A 23825-nucleotide genomic window follows, 5' to 3' on the forward strand; every position below is an offset into this window, starting at 1 on the left:
GAGCTGAAGGAGATGGAAGAGGGGTGAAGGAAAAGGGCTGGAGAGCCTTAGGGAAAGGGGCACAGTTCAGAAAAGAAACCCCAAACCCCGAGTCAGGGGAGACTTATCAGACAGGATGAGAAGAAAAGACTGATTATTGAGGACTGTACCAGACAAGATTTGAAAACCTGAGAGTTTGAAGGTGGAAGACAGAGTAATATGCGCGACATAAATTATTACTAAAACATTGTGTATAAGTTAATATGAGTGAAAAGCTAAGTGCATTGTGTGTAACAGAGGTGGGAGGGGGATGGCAAAAATTAGACAGGTCAGAACGCAAAATGCCAACAAAAGTTTCCATAACTGTGTCTGAATCACTTGCCTAACACAGTATTTGTGGCCACTGAATCCCAGAAAATGGTGAGATGCACACAGTGTTGTGATTCGATCCTGAGTCTGTGAGCAGTTTGAAAGTTCCCATTGATATGAGCATAAAATCTGGGGTGAACATGAAGAATGAAGTTCTGTCAATTGACCAGCTTAGGGTACGAGAGGCTGAAGAATGTACCCTGCAAATGACAAAAGAGACCGAATTGAAATGAGGACCTCCAAATGTACGCTAGACAGTACAGAAACCTACAACAATGACAACTACGGGTCTACTGAGTTTTAACTCTGAATTTAGGCTGAACAGATCATACCAAAAACTTTAAATACATTTTCTCCAAAATATGAGATTTTTAGTTTTAGATAAAATTTGCTCTTAAAGTAACACATCAATATCAATGACACCTGGTACAGGAGTTAATTACATCACTTCATAAAAATGTACTAGAACTTTGGTAATCAAATAAAAAGTGTGTCAAATATTTAAATACTACTTTTTTTTTAAATGCCAATATTTTAGATCACACACTTTTGTGTTAATTTCTACTGTGATAACAATGACATTATCCAGTCACCACCTATGTTCATCATCAATGTGTGATGGCAGGTGGTATAGCACTAGCAAGTAGAAGGAATATTAAGTGGGTTGGGGGGAGGGGGCAAAAACAGTGCAGTTGTTACTGTAATGTGGAAATAGAGTGATTTATCCAGTGTCCAAAAGGGCATGATCAGATCCTTGACTTTCAGATCAAGGGTGGAAGCATTTCTAAAATGGCTGAGTTTTTTAAACTGTTTATGTGCCACAATGGTTAAAGTATGCTGAGTACGGCAAAATGGTGATATCCAAAACTGGCACCGAGGTAGCTGTGGTGCACCACAGGCCATAAATGGAAGGGGTGAATGACGGCTGTGGAGACACATATTGGCAAATAGATGTCAAACTGTTGAGCAACTGACCACCCAGATGAACCAAGGTGCTACCAACAGTGTCTCCTCAAGGCTATCCAGGGAACGCTGCTGCAAATGGATATCTGCAGCAGGCACCTGGTTCATGTAACCATGCTGACTGCTGTTCATCAGTGACAAAGATTTCAATTTGCACACCAGTAAAGCAACTTGATCTCCACTGAGGGGTGCACAGGGATGTGTACATGCACGTGCATAGTTTTGAAGATCAGCAGGATGAGTTTACATTTTCCCTGACCAACAAACTCACCAGGTTCACACCCAATTGGGAATCTGTGGGGCCACACTTATTGTGCTGTTCATGCCATGGATCTTCAATGAAGAAACCTAGTCCAGTTGGCCAAGGCACTTGTGTCAGGATGACTCCAGATCTCTGTCAGTCCCTTTAGAACCTCACTGACTCTTTTCCTGCATGTCTCACAGCAGTCCACACTGCAAAAGACGGCTAGTCAGGCTTTTGGTAGGTGGTTACGTTAATGAGACCTCACAGAGAATAACGTAGAGGGAAATACGGAAACAGAAATATGAACTGGAAACAGATGTGTGCATAAAATGTACATGCACCAATATTTACAGATTAAATATTTCTCTATTTACCTCAACTGCCAACAAATGAAACTTGTCTACATTTACAGTTACTGTGATGCTTTTTGTATTCAATCCTGCTGAAATTTTGGTCTTGATATGACTCTTTCTCCTACAGCTATGACTACAGCTTGATACCCTTACCCAGTTATGGTGGATTCTTTTTATAAATATCTTCTTTGGAATTACTTGCCTGCATAACATGAATTGACACATAGAAAAGAAATACATATTTTTGTACAGTCATTACAGTCATATATGAAAAGTAAGTCCAGAAATTACAAAATTGTCTCTGGTAGTCAGACAAGCCATATTAACGTAATATTCATGAATTTTTAAGCTCTTTAGTGACAACAGCCAGCAGAAGTGTACACAGCTGCAAAACAATGATTATGATAAAATGGTTAATGGGCAGAGATATGTATAGCTTCAGCGTAATTAAAATATTAGTTAGCTTATTGGTTCTATGTTAAGCTTTTTACATTAGGTCTTTGTAAACAATATTCTTTACCATCTCAGAAGCTGGCACTGTGAGAACCAGACTGCATTATGAGATAGCACATGAGTGTGCAACAAAAAATCAGCAAGAGGAAAAACACTCCTGCTACAAGTCAACTCATACAAAAGTGAGTGGCATGTATCCCTGTAACATATCTATCATCGGACTGATGCAAATTTTGAAGAAAAACAGCAGTCACTTGAAATCAAAAGACAGGTAATTTTAGATCAACAGAATATGTGACACAAACACTATTTCTACCTGAGAATATCTGCTTAAAATAGTGACCTGGACTACATTGTCAGGTAGAGCTTTGACTTGAAACCTTCTATTACTACTACTACTACTACTACTACTACTACTACTACTACAAAGTTTCCAAAGCTTAAAGATCTCAGCAAGAACACATGTGTGCAAACACTAAGAACAAGCCCATCATATTGAAAACCTGGCGTATTTAGTGAGTTAAAAAATTCCACAGAGGTACAAACTGCTTTATTTTTACCACCATGAATGCTGAGGTAATTGCACTAGTGCATGTAATCGAGTCATGAACTCTCCTGAATATATCCTCCACAGACTGACTGGAATAATACACTTTTTGAGGCTCTCAAGAAAATACATCACACCATTACACAACAGCCTTGTTAATTTTAATAAATTTAAAAAAAATATATTGGAGCCATGATGACAATGGGTTTGCTGGTTCCCAAAAGAATAAAAGGAAAAAATTAGTGAACATTTAAATCAAAATGAAAAATGAAAATATGACATGCATCACTGCAAGGTAACAAATGTCCATAGTGTGTTAATACTCTACAAGCTATGAAGAGAATGGTGGAAAAATGAATATAGGAGCATACAGGCAGCTGTCAAAAGAAGGAAATGGATAAGTTTCCTGTACCAGTACATGCTTTGCAACAAGGAAACCACAAGTTTCTTTTTCATTAGGCCAGGTATGGCACCCACGGATACTGTGATAGGCTGCAGTTGTGTAATTACACACATCAATAATTCAATCAAAAAAGGCACATATTAATAATATCAACTGAAAGAAGGCAAGTGGGACATTTAGTGTACATGGTTTCTCATTCTAAAGAGGGGTGCGGGGAGGCAACATCTATGCATGGAAGTGGACGGCAGCGAACACTGACTTCAGTCATGATGTGTGAACCCATCATGGACCGGATTGATTTGGGGGACGAGACCAAACACTGAGGTTATCAGTCTCATCGGATTAGAGAAGGATGGGGAAGGAAGTTGGCCAAGCCCTGTCAAAGGCACCATCTCAGCATTTGCCTGAAGTGATTTTAGGGAAATCACAAAAAACCTAAATCACAAAAAACCTGCCCAGTGGGCAGTGCGGCACTACGCTTTATAATTTTTTTTCAATCTGTTGCATCCTTGAGACCCCGGTTCGAGATGTACCCTTGTCCGGTTAATGGCTGATGCTACAGGTCACACTTTATTAATAATTATAATATAAAGTTACGTCTCCAGTTACAATTACATTCTCAGCCAGTACACCAAGTCCTTTCATCCATACATGTATCTTTTCTTCATTACTAACTTTACGACAAGAATGGGTATACAATGTAAAAGTCATATTACTATATACCTAACTAGGTCTAGATTGAGACTTAGCATCTATTCCACAATGCCACGTCTTGTACGCAATGACATCTCGGTCGGCGAATGACTCCAATCCCGGTAGAGAGGCATTTTCACAACGGACAATTGCTAGAGTAAACCATCCACTTCCAATATTGCCTGTGCCAGCATCAAGACTGAAATTAACATGACATCCACAGAAAAAAAATTAGCCCATTCAATAGCCATTAGTGTGCGCATCCGGGATAACAGCCGCCTGCTGGTGCCTGCAGAGTCTAAGTCCCTTATTAGCTGTGTTATGTAATGAAGTTCGTTGAGTCCCTATATAGGTGGGCAGTGCACGCCAGCAGAATCATTCCACTGTGAGCTCTATCAGCAACAGCATTGAAGCACTATACCTTTGCCGACATGTCTATCGTCAATGTCGCCATCACATGCCGGCCTACAAACACATAATCAGTTTGGAGAAAAAACTTGGAACTTATGGCACTGCACAAAGTGTCATATTGAATGGACCAATTTTTTTCCATGGATGTCGTGTTAATTTCAGTCTTGATGCTTGCACAGGCAATACTGGAAGTGGATGGTTTACTGTAGCAATTGTCCGTTGTGAAAATGCCTCTCTACCAGGATTGGAGTCATTCGCCGACCGAGATGTCATCGCCTACAAGACGTGGCATTGTGGAATAGATGCTAGCTCCCAATCTAGACCTAGTTATGTATATAATAATATGCATTTTACATTGTATACCCATTCTTGTCGTAAAGTTAGTAATGATGAAAAGATACATGTATGGATGAATGGACTTGGTGTACTGGCTGAGAATGTAACCCTTCCAAGAACTAAGTAATATTATAGTATGAACCAACTACAACATCTACTCCCATGACTTCTACATCATCATTTGTAAGTGCCCTGTACAATTAGTTAATTCCCAATTACAAACTAACGTAGAAAACCTAACTACCCACCATACAAAATATGTCCCACAATAGAGTAAAACTACTAACGAGCTAAATATAGGAAATTCTTCTAGCCTCCTCCACATCAACGAAGCCTTTGATTGGACTTTTCCACTCCCATACCAGCTTTTCCCTAATTTCCTGCCTCTAAAATTCTATCACACCCTCCAAATCATCAAATGCCATACACTGTTCCTCTGTTTACATATGCACTTCATTTGAATCATGTATCAACTTACAAAATATCTGTGCCCACTACTTCTCACTGACAATGAACAGCTCTGGAACTCTTACACTACAGGAATTTTATTACATTCTCTACCTGAACATGAAATCTCTCCAACATTCAACCATTACTTCCAAATTTAACACAATCACACTTTTCCTCTTCATGACGCGGCTCCTTTTATATACATCTTTCTTCTTCTCTTTCAGTTAGCATTGTTACAGTCCTCTTCCTCAAATTCTGTAAGAATTCCTTTCTAACCATTTCTCCACACAAAACGTGCATCATCTACCTTTTTGCACCAAAACCGTAACTACTGCTCAACTCAAAATCATCAAACTTAACTTCTCACGTCTCTCTACCTCCTGACAGTCACAAATCCATAAGTCATCAGGATTATGAACAAGAGCTGAATCAGTGGTGAATATCACTTTTTTTTATGTTTTTGGACATCATGACGTATAGCCTTTTATGTTTCAAGAATCTCACATAAAGTCATCTGCATTTTTAAGTCATAAGCTGCAGGCCACTGTGGACAAGGGAGATGATATAACAATTATGGAAAAAGCTGAAGTGCATAAATATTTCACATCCACTTACTCATTTTTTTTGGGCTTGTTTTTCCAACTATATTTCTACAAATGTCAACTGTATTCCATATTCCCCTAAAAATATAACTCACTAATGATGTTAGGCTCAGTTTTAACATTTTCTCATTGTGTCAGGAGTTTCACAGCAATAAGTCAAGACAGATATATAGGAATATGAAAGATAGCTAGTAATACTCTCTGATGCTGCACCTGTCAGCAGTCTAGTCCCTGCACACTACATCAGACAGTGTTCGTTTCTCTCCCCACCTGTACACTAATATCCCTTCCCCTTCCGCTTCCCCTTCCTCTTCCCCTTCCCCATCCCCATACCCTCCAGATCGCTGCTTGCATCCTACATGACGTGGCATTCTGGCCCAGGATGCTGGAGTTAGAAGTCATGTGTGTGCGAGGTGTGCTTGCTTGTGTGTGTGTGTGTGTGTGTGTGTGTGTGTGTGTGTGTGTGTGTGTGTGAATGTTTTGTTCATGTGTCTCGCTCTTTACTCATGAAGGCTGTAGCCAAAAGCAAGTGTCTTTTAATCATACCTGTCTACAACTTGATGTGTTGTTTTTACAGTAAGTAGAAATCTATCTTTTACAACACTGTTGTTGTTACTCAAGAGCCAGAGCCAGCAGTACACAACTGACCATTAGATATAGTCAAGCCAGAATTATTGGAGGTTATCTACTTGCCCAGTCACTACAGGTTACTACTGATAGGACCTCAGTGAATAAACAGTTGATTCGTATGTCCAGAAGCAGTAGGTGAGCTCGCAATGTAGTAATCAACTTCTGCATGTTGATATGGCTCTCAAATCATAACAATACATAATTGCTGTGTTGGGCACTTCCAGATGGTAGCCACATAAAGACATAGACCAGATAGTACATTCCAGAGAGCAACTGGTGGTATTACCCTGCAGTCCAAATTGTATACCAAACTTTTTGTTGGAAGTGTCTCAAAATACAGGAATAGTTCAGACAGATTGCCTCGTACTACATTACAAAATAAATTACAGGTAGACTGCAGAGTGATAAATATAGAATGTCTGATCCAAGCTTCAGCAGCAGCTGAGAATACAAGCGTTAAAGATCTCAGGACTGCTAGAGGGATTCCGAGATGATGTGTCTGTAGGCAACAGCAACAGGAGCCTAGAAAATATTATTACCAAACATAAGTGGTAAATCCAACAGGATGAGATGATTTTAGGGGCAGTACCCATAATAACCAATGACAGGAAGCAGCAAGTACTGAGAAGGAGATACAGAACTTTATGTGTCATATGTTGTTCAGCCAAGTTAATGCAACACCTGTCCATAAAAACTGACGACAGCTGTGATTTCAGAGGTAGCATACTCTCCCTAAGAATATACATTTTTACCTAACTATATATTACCTTCAAACTTCTCTTTTCAAACGGTATTTCATGTCTCATTTATTTTGAGTCAGAAATTTTATATCTTTGCTGGCTATTGATTTTCTTAAAGATTGCTTAGAGTAATGAAGTAAACAAAAATCTGAACTTTGTTTTGTTAACACAAGAAAACCCTCTTCCTGTCAACAGGTCTCTAGCATACACAGTATTACTTCATAGGCAAACCTGTGAGCAGGATTTGTCTGCAACTCAGACAACTAAAATGTGGAATGTTTAAAAATAGTGCTAGGGACAATGAATATTATGAAACTGGGATATCCTCTGGAGTTTCCACTTATTTATGCAAAGGGTCTTCCTAGGTTTTTCCTGAATTTGTTTTAATGATAACATTTAACATACGAAATGACAACAATGAAATGGTTTGGTCCAAATTAACTGACACCTAGTATGGCTAAAAGATGTAGTTGAGTCATCAACACACCTGACTCATTTTCATTTCACTTATAATTAAAAACTTTACAAAAACTCATTTCATTAGTGTGGATGTTCTCAAGTGAGTTTGGGAGAACTTTAAGCATCCGTCAGTAGATACTTCTGTTTGGGTGACGGACAAGACAGTTACCAGAAAATGATTCCGGAAGTCTTTTCTGGAGCTTATCTAGTGCAAGAAATTATATTAAATATACTGATGACAAACAGGCCTGCTCTTATTGAGGATGTTCACATAAGCTAGATAGTTAGTTTTATGTTCCATGGATAATTTGAACAATGAATTGTAATGATGTGGAACACTTATTTCACACTGAGATCAGTGATCATGATGCAGTTGTAACTAGAATAGTCACCAACTTACATTGTGTCATTTGGGGTGGTTAAGGAAGCAAAATTTATTGCAACACCCTGCAACAAACTCTTTGGTCCTAACCTAACTAAGTGCTAAATAAATTCTAATTTTATTATGTTTTGAACAACAACACAACTTTGCTGATTGCTTGCTGATTCCGTAGATAGCTAACAAATCCTCTGAAACTATGTTTTCAGATCACGCTGAGAAATACGTATTCGGAATCTTGAAACCAGATAAATCCATTATCCCACATTTTGCTACCACAAACTCAGGCTCTATAATACTTAAAGAGTTCACGATAGGATAATAGGTATCATGGGGAACCAACTCTTTTTGTTAATTACAAAAGTATATCACATATGAACAAAGCAATCACCCATCCAATATCAGAATCCAGTCAACCACTGTTTTCAAATATATAGATCATTCAACTAATGTTAGAGGATAAAAGATAATATTTTAGACATTTGAATGGATCCCAAACACAACAGGAAAATAAAATATCAATCAGAATATTAATTTCTCCATAACTTTGTATATATAGCAGTCTCACAAAATCTAAGACCAGTTTTGGAATCAGTACAACAATTTCCTTAAGGAAATTCACACATCAATCTACATCATGGATGGAATAGCTGACTCTATTATTGTTGCTACCACATTTGTATACATTCCAACCAATTTAATATGCAAGAGACAATGTCTTTTGTATTAAAAGTATTATCAATCAAAATAGTGCTTGATCAAAATAGTGCTTGCCACCCAGCCACTATGGAATACATATTTTTACTTTGTTTTTCTGACCTCATATCCACTAAACTAGTGGGTAGAGGCAGGTCTATAAACGGATTTTTGAGAGGTGCCAAAGGCAGTTCAGAGTGAAATGACATGGGATACGTTATGTCACCTACAATTTCTGTATATTTTTGTGATTTTCTGCCAAAGGTAAGTTGGCAACAGTGAAGCAACATTGGATCTTGCTATTGGATCTTGTGAAGTAAGTTCCATGAACTATGTTTACTAATGTTGTAACCTGGGAAAAAAAAGAAGCAAGTTGGTTAACTGGTATATTTTTACAGTTCAATTTTGATACAGTCTGTCACGAATGTAGTACACAGTCCAAAAGGACAAACCACAATAATAATCCAGTATAACAGCAAATAGTTTCAGACATAGAGAAAAATCTGTGCACAGTACTACAAGTGAAGATGAAAAAAAGGACAGAGTAGATGGTGGCAGCCACATAAATAGATAGCCATAGTGAAAACTGCTGCAGATGGTGTGAGAGGTGATGCTTGTGTGGATATCCTGGACAGCAAATTTACAGTGGTGCCTCCCTCTGGGAGTAGAGCCTCACAATAGCCATAGCATAAAAAAGCAAGTTGTAATGGTAAATGGCTGGTGGTGGTGGCGTAAATGGCTTTTGATGCCTGCCAAAGGGGATGATGATAGACATCATTTACCACAATCTGTCCCCCTTATGGTAGCGAAGACCAATGTTGTATGGTTTGACCTTCACTTGTCCAGATGCAAGGAATGTGCTGGGCAATCGGGACATCCATGGAAGAGTCAAAGGGGCAGGCAGGTTCAGACATCTCCCCGTCAGCCCACTTGAAGGCATGCGGCTGGAAGAAGTCCATGTGTTGGTGGTGTCTTGGTGACAGTGATGGAGAGGACGTTGCCAGACAGCACACCATTTCCATGTTTGGCTTAAAAAGGTTATGGGACCTCAGTAGAAGGTGCTGCTCTGGAAAGTTCAGCAGAGCTCCTGCTGTGGCTCCTCTGACATCTCACCCTCAATATATGACCTAGAAAAGGTGAGTGATGAGGGCACAGCTGGGGGTGTCATGGTGGTTTGTGAAAGATGAGGAACGAAAGACTCCAGAGCTGGAGTTGGAAAAAAACAGAATGGAGGAGTAGAAGAAACTGGAGTGGGGAAAAAACAGAATGTAGGAGCAGAAGAACGTCACAAGGCTTTGCGAGGAGCAGAGACGGAGGTGGTTGGCGACCCTGCTGCAGGAGTAGCTAATTTTGATGGCAGGTCACTGTTCTATCACCCATGTTCGAATTGAACACATGGCAGCCCTTCTGCTGATGGACAACTGCAAGGGTCTATTTGCCCTGAAGCAATTGTTCAAAAAGGGTGAAAAACAGATATAACAAATTATAGGCCAGTCTCTCTACTATCTGTTTTTTCTAAAATAATTGAAAAAATCTTTTATAAAAGACTCGTAGACTTCATTGAAAAAAATAAACTTTTCTCAGCTACACAGCATGTTTTTCGAAAATGTAAATCCACTGAGACAACTATTATCAATTTCTTAAATCAAGCTTTAAATGCATTACATAAAAAAGAACACATAGCAGCAATATTCCTAGGTCTTTCAAAAGCATTTGACATCATTAACCATGGTCTGTTGCTTAGAAAGCTAGAAAATGTTGGTGTCAGAGGCCCAGCATATGAATGAGTAAAGTCATATCTACAAAACAGACACCAAATAGTTGAAGTCTTGTACAAAGAAGGATAAAATTTAACTTCCTATCAATCAGAAAAACAGTGTGTGAAATACAGTGTGCCGCAGGGTTCTGTACTGGGACCAATCCTGTTCTTGCTGTTTGTAAATGACCTGGAACCATCCAGCCCTAACTATAAGTACATTAAATATGCCGATAATACAAATATACTTGTCAAAGGAAAGACCCCAGAAGAGCTCCAATTTGAAATAAAAAAGAGCACTACACATGTATCAAAATGGTTTGCAATGAACAACTTACTAATAAACACACATAAAAAAACACTATGCATCTACATACAGTGCAGAATAAACAGCCTTTAAATGCAACCATAGAACTGTTAGGCAAAAGACTTGAAATTGTAAATAGCACCAAATTTTTGGGAGTTTGGATCCAAGAAGACCTAAGATGGCAGAAACACACACAACACCTATGTAGTAAATTAAAAACCATTTGTTATAGTATAAAAATTCTTGCTGGATGCACATCTATGCAAGCCATAAAAAATGTGTACTATGCCCAAGCAGAATCACTACTAAGATATGGTTTAATTTGCTGGGGAAATTCACCACCCAACAAAAGCTGTTTTATTGCACTAAAAAGAATTATAAGAGCCATGGAAGGCATTGCACCTCGATCTTCATGCAAACCCTCATTTAAAAAGCTTCATATTCTTCCATTACCATGCCTATATATCCTTGAAACAATAATGTTTATAAGGAAAATCGTAGATGAAAATAGCAAGATTGCTCCAAAAAACCAAAATATGCATTCATACAACAGAAGGAATAATCAAGATTTACATATGCAGTTTTCACATACAACACCATAACAAAAAGGACCCTTGCAAGCAGGAAAAAAAAACTGTATAACAAACTACCTAAAGAAACTAAGGCAATAACTGGCATGCATAAATTCAAAACTGCAGTGAGTGACTACTTGCTACAGAATTGCTAATATAGTGTTGATGAATTTTTATCTGCAATGTAAATATGTGAAAAATTTAAATAGTTTAAGATTTAAGGCCAAAACAAGATATTTTTACATGTAGATTTATCTGTGTATTATATGTGGTCTATTACATATATGTGTGTGTCTGTATAATCAAGGCCAAAAGTATGAAATGTGTGCATGTAAAATTTATTTGTGAAATGTTATTCCCATATGTTAGAATTATATTGCTATACACTGAAAACCATACAACGGTTTTTTCTGTTAAACTTTATTGCAAATTATTTGACTTGTCCTATATCATTATGTATCATTATGTATCCCTGTACAGTGTATGATTCACAGGACCAATAAATATACAATACAATACAATACTGAAACCTACATCCTTCTGAATCTGTTTAGTGTGTTCATCTCTTGGTCTCCCTCTATGATTTTTACCCTCCACACTGACCTCCAATACTAAATTGGTGATCCCTTGATGCCTCAGAATAGGTCTCACCAATCGATCCCTTCTCCTAGTCAAGTTGTACCACAAATTACTCTTCTCTCGAATTCTATTCAATACCTTCTCATTAGTTATGTGAACTACCAATCTAATCTTCAGCATTCTTCTGTAGCACCACATTTTGAAAGCTTCTATTCTCTTTTTGTCTAAACTATTTATCATCCACATTTCACTTTCATACATCACATAACTAATGAGGAGGTATTGAATAGAATTGGGGAGAAGAGGAATTTGTGGCACAACTTGACTAGAAGAAGGGATCGGTTGGTAGGACCAATTTCATACTGTAGGGCAGTGTGGAGGGTAAAAATCGTAGAGGGAGACCAAGAGATGAATACACTAAACAGATTCAGAAGGATGTAGGCTGCAGTAGGTACTGGGAGATGAAGAAGCTTGCACAGGATATTCAAGATATGCTTGTCAATTCTGGGCCAGTAGATATAGCACAAGGCTCGCATTTGGTATCAAGCACACCCCCAAGGTCCACGGGGTAGGAGATGCAGGATGTCCATACAAAGGGGTTCTGGCAGGACCATATGTGCAGTGTTCTGATCTGTTTGTAACAAAATGATGCCATCCACAAGAATGAGTTATGATGAAGTTGATAATAATGTTTTGCAGGGATTAGAGTTCCAAACCAGCCGCCCCTAGAGGATGTAGTAACATACTTGCTGCAATATTGTATCCTAGTCCACGGTGTCTGCAATTTTAGATCTGGTGATGGGAAAATGGTCCACAGCTTGCTTGACCTCATTGTCTAAGTGGAAACAAACAAATGCATACTCAGGATCTGAACTGGGGGGGGGGGAGGAGGGGGGGGGGGGGCAGGTCATACTAGTCTCAGGAAACAAGGACTCGAGACAACACACAGCACTTCTTACTAAATAAAATAGTAAACCAGTGAAAAACTGCTTTTAATAAACATGTTAAATACAAGAATGCACATGTACAATCCGAGAAAACATGTAGCATTTCTTCATAAATAAAACAGTAAACTAGTAAAATACTACGAATATCCCCGCCCCTCACTGGGAACGAAGGACCTCGTGTTGATCAAATTCTTGGTTTGGCCCCATCAGGAGAGACAACAGGGCATCAGCAGTTGCTTGCTGATTAGTGTTTTGGAAATGTATCTGATAGTTCTAACTGCTGAGAATAAGAGCTCATTGCTGAAGAAGTTGAGCTGTTCAATGAGGCAGCTTAGTGGCCAGGGTGAAGAGTGTATCAAAGGTTTATGATCAGAATTAAAGTGGAACCTGGCTCCACAGAGAAAAATGTGGAACTTTTTTAATAAAAAAATAATTGCCATCACTTTCTATTCTATCTGGGAATACTTCTTCTGCATGGGATCAAGCAATTTGAGCGTATAAGCAATTGGCTGTTCAGTGTCGCTGGCATCACAGTGCTATAATACAGAGCCCAAGTCCCATTCAGACACGAAGATAGCCACCACCAACTGCTTCCTGGTTGGAAAGTGGCAAGCAAGGTGCAGAGATTAAGGCCTGTTTGAGGGTCTGGAATGCCCATTCAGAATCTAAGACCAAGAAAAGTAGACGTCTTTCTTCCAAAGATCATTCAGTGGGAAAAGAACCTCACAGCAATGGGAGTGAATTTATTATAATAACTCCTTCAAGTTGGAGGAGCAGAGGAGTCTTGTGAACACTTTCACATGCTTCTTCATACGCTGAAGCTCATCTTGAGAGAGAATGTGGCTCAGATATTCCACTGATGGCTGAAAGAACTTGGATTTTTCTTAATTACATTTGAGGCCAGTGGTCTGTCGAGTGCACAACAGTTTTTGGAGGTTCTGTAAATGTTACTCGATTGTGCCTCCAGTGACAACAATATCATCTAAACAACTAATGCGTCCTGAAACATCAATAAGTAACTGTTTGAGGAACCATATAAAAAGAGGCAGGGCTCTGGCCATGCCAAAATCCAAACATTAAATGCCATGCACTGTGCTGACAACCGAATACTTTTACAATTCTTTGTCAAGGTGCAAGCAAGTATGCTTCAATCAGGGCAGTTTTTGAAAAACATTTCCCCCTCAAGAACATGGCAAAAATTTCTTTACACTTTGGAATTGGATAGGTATTGACTTAAACTGAGAATTTACTGTGACCACAAAATCACCACAGAACCAAAGTTTTTCTGAAGGTTTCTTCATGATCACCAATGGTATTGCCCACTCACTGACACAAATGCGTTCAAGGTTTGTCAATCGATCCAACTCACAATTTTACTGCATCACCCACTGCTAAGAGTGTACCGATGTCTTTAATGTGATCTGCACTGTGAAATTCATATGCTTTTCAGACATCTCTGAAAAACTATTGAGTCCTTATTACAAATGCCTTCTAGCTCCTTAATAGGTATCTGTTGAAGGCAAGGTTCACTGAATCATTGATGGCAAACACAAAAGTGGAAAAGGTATATAACCTGAAAAGATTTGCCATGTTTACCGTGTGTATATGAGGAAGGTAAGTTGCTGTACGAACATTCCTGTAAATCACCTCAATGGTGCATTGGCCTTTGATCAGAATCTGTTGCTTGTTATAAGTCACTAGGCAGTGAACCACTGGTTCTAGGAACAGATGACCTATAGTTGAATATCTCTGTTGCACAGCGCACAGTTGCACAGAATAATGAACAATTTCTTGGGTACCACCACTGTGGCTTGAAAGTCTGAGGTGATGACATTAATATCCATTTGTTCCTGCCAAGGGGAGCATCAAAACAAGGAAACTTGTCATACAGAAGCTAAATGTCCATCTTTATTGCAAGTTATGTATTGTGCCCACCTGTGAGGGCAGTTATCATGGGAATGCTTATGAGAACATCTAGGCACAACGGAAGTGTGTGTCAGTTGAGGGGCTGAGACTTCACACCTTGTTTGCAAAGCAAAGCCAGCGTGTGGTGATGTTTACATTCTATGTTGCCTACTTCACCTACACCTTCACCATACTCTGCAATCCACCTAATGGTGTGTGGTGAACAGTACTTTTGTACCACTAACTGAGGCCTCCAACCCTTTTCCACTCACAAATGGCACATGGGAAGGATGACTGTTGGTAGGCCTCTGTATTTGCTCAAGTTTCTCAAATTTTCTCCACAGGGTCATTATGTGAGACATATGTGGTGGGAAGTAATATACTGTCTGACTGTTGCTGGAAAATGCTCGCTCAAAATTTCAATAGTAAATCTCTCCACGAGACCCAAACTTCTCTTGTAACGTCTGCCAATGGAATTTGTTAAGCATCGTCATAATGCTCTCATGATGAAATGTGCTGCCCTTCATTGGATCTTCTCCATCCATTCTATCAGTCCTACCTGGTAGGGGTCCCAGTTTGTCAAATAAGTTGTACACATTACCTGTGTAAAAATCAACAGTTGCCATGTCTGTCCAAATTCTAAATGGCACTGGCTGTCTGGGAGAATTTGAATGATTGAGCCAATTTCAATACCTCCTCCAAGGTGGAGTTATCAAAGCTTTTTGATGTAGTCCCTTGTATGGGACTACATCCATAATACCATCCTTAATCAACTCTACATATGATTGCTTAAGGTTGTAAGTAACAAACTGGTACTTCCTACTGAGATCGTGTAATTCAGCCACCCACATGCTGTATGACTGGTTGGCCTGTTTTCTACGTTGACAGAATTTCAAGCATGATGATATAACACAGCAATACTGGTGAAAATGAGTATTTAAGAGAGCACATATTTCACCAAAATAAAGATGGGCCAATTCAGTGTAAGGGGCAAGCTTGCAAGCAACTGACATGTTTGAAGCAGACTCCAAGACAAAAAGAGTAAATTAACAGTCACTGTGTCTGTTACCTTAAATGCACTGATATGCTGCTAGAGTTGCTCCTCTTATACATCCCACTCTTCAGCCATTTCATTATATGGAGGGAACTGCAGTGCCTGCTTAGGCATCTGATTTGAAAGCAAACTGGCCCAAGAGGTCCTCCTGGCACTTCTGTTCTTCCAACTGCTGTTGCAAGAATTATTGAAAAATTACCACTGTGGACAATATTCATGGGAGGTGACGCTGTGCCAGGTCCATGTTCACCCAATGTAGCACTATGTTGGACCACTATCATCATCACTTATATTTTAACTCACAACATAAATAATAGTGTGGCCAGTCATTTGATACACCTTACAATTCGAGTTCAATACATGTGTCACAAATGTAGAACACAGTTCAAAAGAACAAGCTGCAAGAATAATCCAGTACAACAGCAAACAGTATCATGTACAGAGATCGGTCCATGCGCAGTACAGCAAGCGAAGACAAGGAAAATGTCTGAGCAGCTGGATACAGTCACATTAATAGATGTCTGTAGCAGAGCCTCATGCAACTCGCTCTGGTGGCTCCGAATGACCATCAGCATGGACATTCTGCACAGCAGATTTGCAGCAGTACTTCTCAATGGAGGCCAAGCCCTGCAGTTGCAAAGGCAGAAAAGAAACAAGTCCTAAACGCGACCAGCTAGCAGCAGTGGCATCAATGGCTTTCAATGCAATGTCTGGTGAAGGGAGTCATAGTCCTGTGGTTTACAACAACTGATACACCACATATTCAGAGAAAAATGAGTCTACTTATTTATTAATATTTGGAACATAGTCCCCTTAGCACAAGTGAACCCAGGGACCAATCTCCTAGAATCATCTGCAACCAACATAATTCATAATTGTAATTTCATCATATCTTCAGTGTGTATGCCTGTTAGGCCCTACATCTTGCAGGTATCATGCAAGGTGCTGCAAGCAATGAGGAAAATGAACTGGAGGCACTAAGGCATTAAGTGTCTGACAAGTTCGGAATTTGGGTCAGATGTGAAGTGTGCTCAGACAGCTGAAGAGGTTACGGTAACCACTCACATGAAGCAGTAAATCCGAGTTTAAGTCCCAATCTGGCAAAAATTTTCGCTCATCACCATTGAATTATTTCAATACTCTGATGCAGCTGACACCCGTATTTCTCTTTCAGCATGTAAATAAGGCTGCATAATTATGCATTTCCAAAAGAACAGACACCACACATACAATGGTAATACCTACTTTCATTTTGTAGGGAAAACCAGCCTTGAAAGTAGTCCAAATAAGGAGTGGTTTATGCAGTGAGGTGAAACCGTAACACAATGAGTCAGTACTAGCACACAGCAGAATTTCAGTGAGTGACCTGCAAATACGGCCACATACTGCCTTTATACCAATTCACAAAATGCCACACTAATTTCTACTGAGCAAGAGTAACATATATATCAATCTTCAAAATAAGTTAATGTGGTATAAATGTTACATTTACACATACACAAATTTTGTTTAAATAATTTTTTATGCTACAATATATTGTAATTATCTTGTTTGCGTATTAGTCATGGTTTTTTGGACATGATACAGGATGTATATGTGGACAAGGAAAAAAAATCCCAGATTTCCCAGTTAAAAATACACTTTCTCCTGGATGAAAACACACTTTCTCCATGTTGCTAAGTGACAGTATATTTTCCCTCGGAACTGTAAAAATAATCAATCCTTTGAATGGTTATGTATTTATACACGGGCATAGAATTTCCTGGCACTTTAGAAAACAAAACACAGGGAAGAAAACTCATTTTGGAAAGATTTTTGATGAGCAGCAACATGTACACTGCATATTTTCATATTACCAAAGTATAAATTCAAATTCAACCAAAACCCCGCATATCACTTTCCGAACCCTTGTATTCGAGATTGTGATGTGCTTTTGTAAGCCAATCATAGTTCATGTCACGTGATCCCACCAGCAGATGAGAGCGGATTTTCAGACCACAGGATACATGAAGTAGTCAGCTAATAGCAACATCACTGTTAAGTAGTGCGAATACACAGACACGAAAAGTTAATGTTTTAAATTAATATACAGTGTTGATACAAGAAAAGCAAAGCTTTCACATATAATATTGGTCTCTAAGGTTAATAAGCTGCAAGAGAAGCTAAGCTTTCACACATAATGTTGATTTTTTTGCACGTGTTACACTTTAAGATATATCACACAAATGTGCCAGTAAAATTTTTAGCCAAGTCCAGTGATTTGTCCTTAAAATTTTCCATGAATAAATTAGCTACCGCAGAGGAGAGAGAGCGTCCCATAGCACTACATCAATTTACTCATAATAATGACATGAATGTCTGTCTGATCTTCTGGGCTCGAAATACTTCTAAACGCTCTATGATTTAAGAAATTCCTTGTACATTCTCACACATAGTTCAACTTGCGTAAAAGGAAATTTAGTTTGAAAGTAACCCTTTTCAAACCCCATTCAAAATGTTTTCCCGAGACCTGTTCGTTTCAGTAGTCGTCAGAGAGTGCCAGATAACAGGCACCACCGCACTTTGGCAGCTGCTATGATGCAGGAAGCCCATATGTCCATATGTGTAAAACAATAAAAGATCTTACATTATGTCATAAAAGAAAAAAAGACATCAGAGGATACTCCAAGAGAATAGGATTTTCATGAACCACACTAAAATTGCAAATTTAAAGTACATACTTAAAGAGTACATTTGTATGTCCAGATTCCCAATGAAGTAGGCCTCGACCTGATATTAAGCTTTTCTGTGTGGGTTTCAGGATGTAAATTTTCTTGGTGTACCAGTACTTTATTAACTCATTTTTGATTCTTTATTATGTCATAATGCCATACATGCTAGAAAACGAAAATGTCCACTTGAAATGCAGCGAGCAGTTGAAATTAGCTGATAGTGTGGAACTAAACTGTTTCAAACACATTGACTGCCTCAGCATAAAAGATTAATAAAAACCAAGTTTCTTTAGCAAACCGACAAAAATAACTTCATTGTTCTACAAGGAGATTAATGCATGGCTGCCAGAAAAGTGGAAATAAAATGAAATCTGGAACTAATAACGTATACTAGCCTTCTGTAATTATGTGACTGGATTTCAGTTCACTTAATAGCTCCCGGCCACAAAAACCCATTTTAATTTCATTTGACGCGAGAGCAGTAAACGAAGAGGAAACAGCAAAATCACTAAATGTAAACACGGGTCTCATGGAGACTACATACTTTCCCACTATAACTCAGACTACTCTGAGCATCAGCCCTGGATCTACGATATTTCTGAACTGGGACAATACTACGATAGTGGCGCACCCTGACCCCCCCCCCCCCCCCCCCCTCCCTGCCCCCAGCCCATTTCCCTTGAGCCAAAAATTTTTAAAAATCTAATTTTCAAAAATATGTTCATTTGTAGTGCACATCTTTCTGAAGAAACTGATACATATATGTTCGAGGAAATGTAATACATGTTATTTGGTCTTAAGTGTGCCAGAGTGCAGTGCCCCCCCTCTTCACACAGCATTCTTCTATCGCACATCACTGTATTTTGCTACATGGAATTGAAATGTGTATATTTTGTAATGGATGCCATCAAACTATATTCAGGACAGTGGAAATTAAAATGTCCTGTGGTGCCTCTCCTGCTCCCAGTCGCCCAGTTTGACATTCTGCCCCTCTTTTAAATTGCCTGTTAGCTAATAACTTTCGGTTTTGGGTGACATGAAATTAAATATAGGATAGATAAAACCAGTAAAGACAAGAGATAAGCAATACAGTAGACATTTCTTCAATCCTTAGCTCCTAGCATTGTTTTCTCTCTAATCTTGCTACAGCTTTATGTGGCCTGCTTTCCTTTCTGTGAAAGAATCTATTACCTCATCAAAGTTCGTCAAACATTTTGCTACATGAAAAATCGGAATATCGTTGTCTAATACTGTGTAAGCTGTTAATACAAATAGTACCCAAGACTGGCGTGGTTTCTCAATTTCATTAAGTCTATTTTGTCACTGCCTGCTAGATAAAACAAAATAGGCCTTTCTAATACTGCAGAAATAAATAAACGAGCCTGTTTGGCCACAAGTGGCCATTTTTATAACATGACAGAATATAATTCACAAAGACCAACATAAAATGCCTATTAGGCCTACTACAAGCAAAAAGCTTTATGTTAGAAAATAGTTTCATATTTCATTCATACGCTCCAGTTCCTTGAGCATGTGATCAAAAAGTAGTAGTATGAGATTTTTATATAAATTTTGAATCGTCATATTCTTCCATAATTTGTGTGATGTCTCCGTTTCTTCTCCTTCTTCATTCCAACAAACAATCTGGTCATGACTAATTCTGGAACTATTCCTGCCTTTGTCGAAACTTATTCGCCGGTTAACTTCACTAACCCTGCCAGAATCACCGGTTTAGTTATCCCTGATTATTCTCAGGTTAGGCATTGTTATGTTTGTAAAAACCATTTTTTGTGCTACTTCCAGAATAGAACTTAAGCGGCTGATAGACGGGGACTGTACAACTGGCCCTTACTAGTGTAGCGATCTGGCCAAAAAATTGCTGACAAAATTTCATTTTCCTGGATACACCGAGAAGATAATATGTCACCTTTCTTACCTGTTATTCCTCTTAGTCATTTATTTCCATTCTGGTAGTATGAATCTATGGATTTCCCTAGTAATTATAACAACGCTGATAATTCACAAACGCAATCAACAACATAATCAGACAGCGATTGGCATTCACTCGTTCGGCTGTACTCCACTCAGCTTGTAAGGCCTGGTCCCCTTTTGCCTGCAGGAAAGTTTATCTCTAGATGTGACAAGGAGTCCCCTGACAGAAACATCACATATGCTGTGCACACATTCAAAAATCAACTTATGCTTTGCTTCTGCACTACTTACTCTAACTTAAACTAAGGACAACACATACACCCATGCCCGAGGGAGGATTCGAACCTCCGATGGGGGGAGCTGTGCGAACCGTGACAAGTTGTCTCAGACTGTATGGCTAGCCAGCATTACTTATGATTCATTCAGAAATTAACTTGCAGAGTGTGTTCAAAAACCAACAGGGATGTGCATCAAAATCATATGAGTAATTGATAGACCAACGTGCACTGGATGAGATCCGGGCCCGCTGCACATGTGTGAATCTAACAGCTTGGGCACGACAGTAAAATTTTTCCCTGTTGCATCTAGCTGCTTGCTGTGACTGCTTACACAGCCAACAGCCATATTTCTGTAGCCAGAAATGGGAGAAGGTACTACTCATATGCCACTCAACTGCGCATGAGCCCGCTCATAACTGCTGAAACGAATCTAATGTAAACAGTTGTGAAATCACGTTCATCAGAGGCAATTTTTGGTTATGAAGCATTCCATAGTCTTTCAAAAGCCTTTGACACATTTTGCTGTTGGCAAACGCTTGTATGAGCACTGTGTTTTGTTATTGTATATGGCACATTTCCTTTGCAATTTATGTTTTATTTTCCGTTTTTTTCTCATTTGCATTTTATTGTTGCAGTATTATTCTGCAGTAGTGGGATATCCTTTGTTAGAGTATTGATTCTCACCAGCCAAAATTACAAAAATTTAACTGAAAATTAAAACAAGGAAAAATTCCCGGAATTCTAAAAAATTTTTCCCGGTTTTGTCCCGGATGAAAAAATGCCCAGGTTTTTCCCAGATCTCCCAGTTGCACCGGGTCGTATACACCCTGTGATACCAATTTAGAAAATGTTACACAAATATCTACTGAACAAGAACACAAGGGACAAATATTCTTGGGTGCTTCATAAATGTTTTTATGGTATGCATATCATATTCAAACATGTTCAAATTATTTATTGGCAAATAGTTTTATTGTAGTGTATTTTTTTTAATTTGTGTGTTAATCATGACGTTTGATCATGCAATCCGCCCCTGGTAGCTGAGTGGCCAGCACAACGGAATGTCATATTTAACGACCCAGGTTCGAATCCCGGCTGGGTCGGAGATTTTCTCTGCTCAGGGACTGGGTGTTGTGTTGTCCTTAACAACATTGTTTCATCCCCATCGACATGCAAGTCGTCGAAGTGGCATCAACTCGAAAGACTTGCACCAAGCGAACGGTCTGCCCGATGGGAGGCCCTAGCCACACAGCTTTACCATTTATCATGCAACCTCTTTAAAAATTGTCAAACTAATCTCTATTAGACAAAGACACAAGTGATTCATATCACTGGTGTGTTGTAATACTTTACATAACTCAAAATATCTATGTACACAATTTCATTTTTGTTTTAACAATAATATGTTTATGCCAGTGCTTGTTTGGGAGACACATGCTACTTGCTCAAATGAATATATAATTGGTTAAAAGAAATTATATCTGCCAAGTAAAAAAATTTTACACTTACATTTATCACTTTGTATAAAATTCCAGGAGTTGCTGAGTATAATTTAAGTTGATCACAACAACTTGCAACAAACTCTTTGATCCTAACATAATTTGGTACTACATAAAATGTATATTTATTACACACAACATGTTCTTAAAAATAACACAACACTGGTGACTGCTTGAGGATTCCAGAGATAAAGAAAAGTTCTGAAACTATATTTTCAGTTCCCTGTGAGAAATCCATATTTTGAATATAGAAACCAGATACATCTGTCATTTCATATTTTGCTGCTATGCACTGAGGATCTATAGCAACTAAAGATCCCACAAGATAACAAGTTTCATGGGGACATACTCTTTTGGCTAATTAAAAAAAAATATCATGTAAGGACAAAGGTCTGTAAATTGCAATATCAAAATACAATTAAACAATGTTTTCAGATGTATAGGACATTCATCTAATGTAGAGGACCTTCCCAGTCTCAATCTCCGCTAACCCACTGCCCAATGCCCCCTACCCAACATTTCCCCTTCCTCTGTCCTGCCACCCCTCCCAATCCACATCTCCAATTCATCTTCATCATGCGCTGTACCTCACTGGCTCTGTTACTCGTGTTGTTCTGTGAGTGGACTCTTTACTCCTAAATTATTTACGTGCACTAGTTTGTAACAGCATAATGGTAAATATACAATACTCTGAATGTGACAAATGAAATACAAGCAAAAATTACAACAAAATTACAGTATCAGTTTGAGAGACAAATCACATATGCCTGTACCTAATAAAAAACAGTAAAAGCTTGAATATAATTCAGTACTTCTCTAAGAATCCTAGGCTATATTCTATGATAAATTATGGTGCCAACTTCATCTTTTTCCCTTAACATTTTAAACATACCTGGCTGTTGGCACTTTACCAAGTATGCGAAGTCACACTGATTCTTCTCTGAATCAAACAATGTTCCTGGAGGACAGTCCTGAACAAATGCTCTACCATTCCAACAATTCAAAAATTTCTTGCAATTATTAGGGTGTGGTACAATGCCTCCAGACTTAATTTTAGAACATCCTTCAATATTTATAGTAGTAGTGGAATGTGGTGCCTGCACCTTTGTTTTGTTCTTGGTTGTAGGTAATACAGACCCAGACTCCACACTTACTGTCCTGTTGGCAGGTATTTTTTCCTTAAGGAATAATGTGTCACTGTAATATGCTAAAAGCAAAAAAATAATTTTAAATGGAAAATTCTTAATGTCATAAAGTAAAATATGTAGTGCTAGAAATTCATATTGCAATAGGAAGCCATTTCAATTTAAACTACAAATTTCTCATCGTGACAGCACATAAAATGAGGTATTTACTGGTTCATTCTAAATAATCATTACCATTACATATATGGCTGTGATGATCATTAACAATAATGAGGATAAGGAACAAGAAACAGCAGCAGTTGAGGAGGAAGAGGAGGTGGCATATAAGAAGAGGGAGAAAAAAATACAGATAAAACAAAGAACTGTATATTGTTGTACCTGGCCAAAGCAACTTTTCTTTGTATACTGACAATGTGTTCATATGTCTGAGAAC

General features: G+C 38.6%; 1 protein-coding gene across 2 annotated transcripts in view; it reads right to left on the reverse strand.

Annotated features, from left to right (window-relative positions):
* The window catches only part of LOC126273387 (serine protease svh-1-like), a 356722-nt gene that overhangs the window by 260049 nt on the left and 72848 nt on the right, over window positions 1–23825 (reverse strand). Inside the window, exon 3 of one of the 2 annotated variants that reach the window (XM_049976942.1) lies at window positions 23140–23454. The exons of the other annotated variant lie outside the window; for it this stretch is intronic. Coding sequence (XP_049832899.1) covers window positions 23140–23454 — 315 coding nt within the window. The remainder of the gene's footprint in view (window positions 1–23139; window positions 23455–23825) is intronic. 2 annotated transcript variants of the gene reach the window in all.

This window comes from Schistocerca gregaria, chromosome 1 (genome assembly GCF_023897955.1).
Source record: "Schistocerca gregaria isolate iqSchGreg1 chromosome 1, iqSchGreg1.2, whole genome shotgun sequence".
Classification (NCBI taxonomy): domain Eukaryota; kingdom Metazoa; phylum Arthropoda; class Insecta; order Orthoptera; family Acrididae; genus Schistocerca; species Schistocerca gregaria.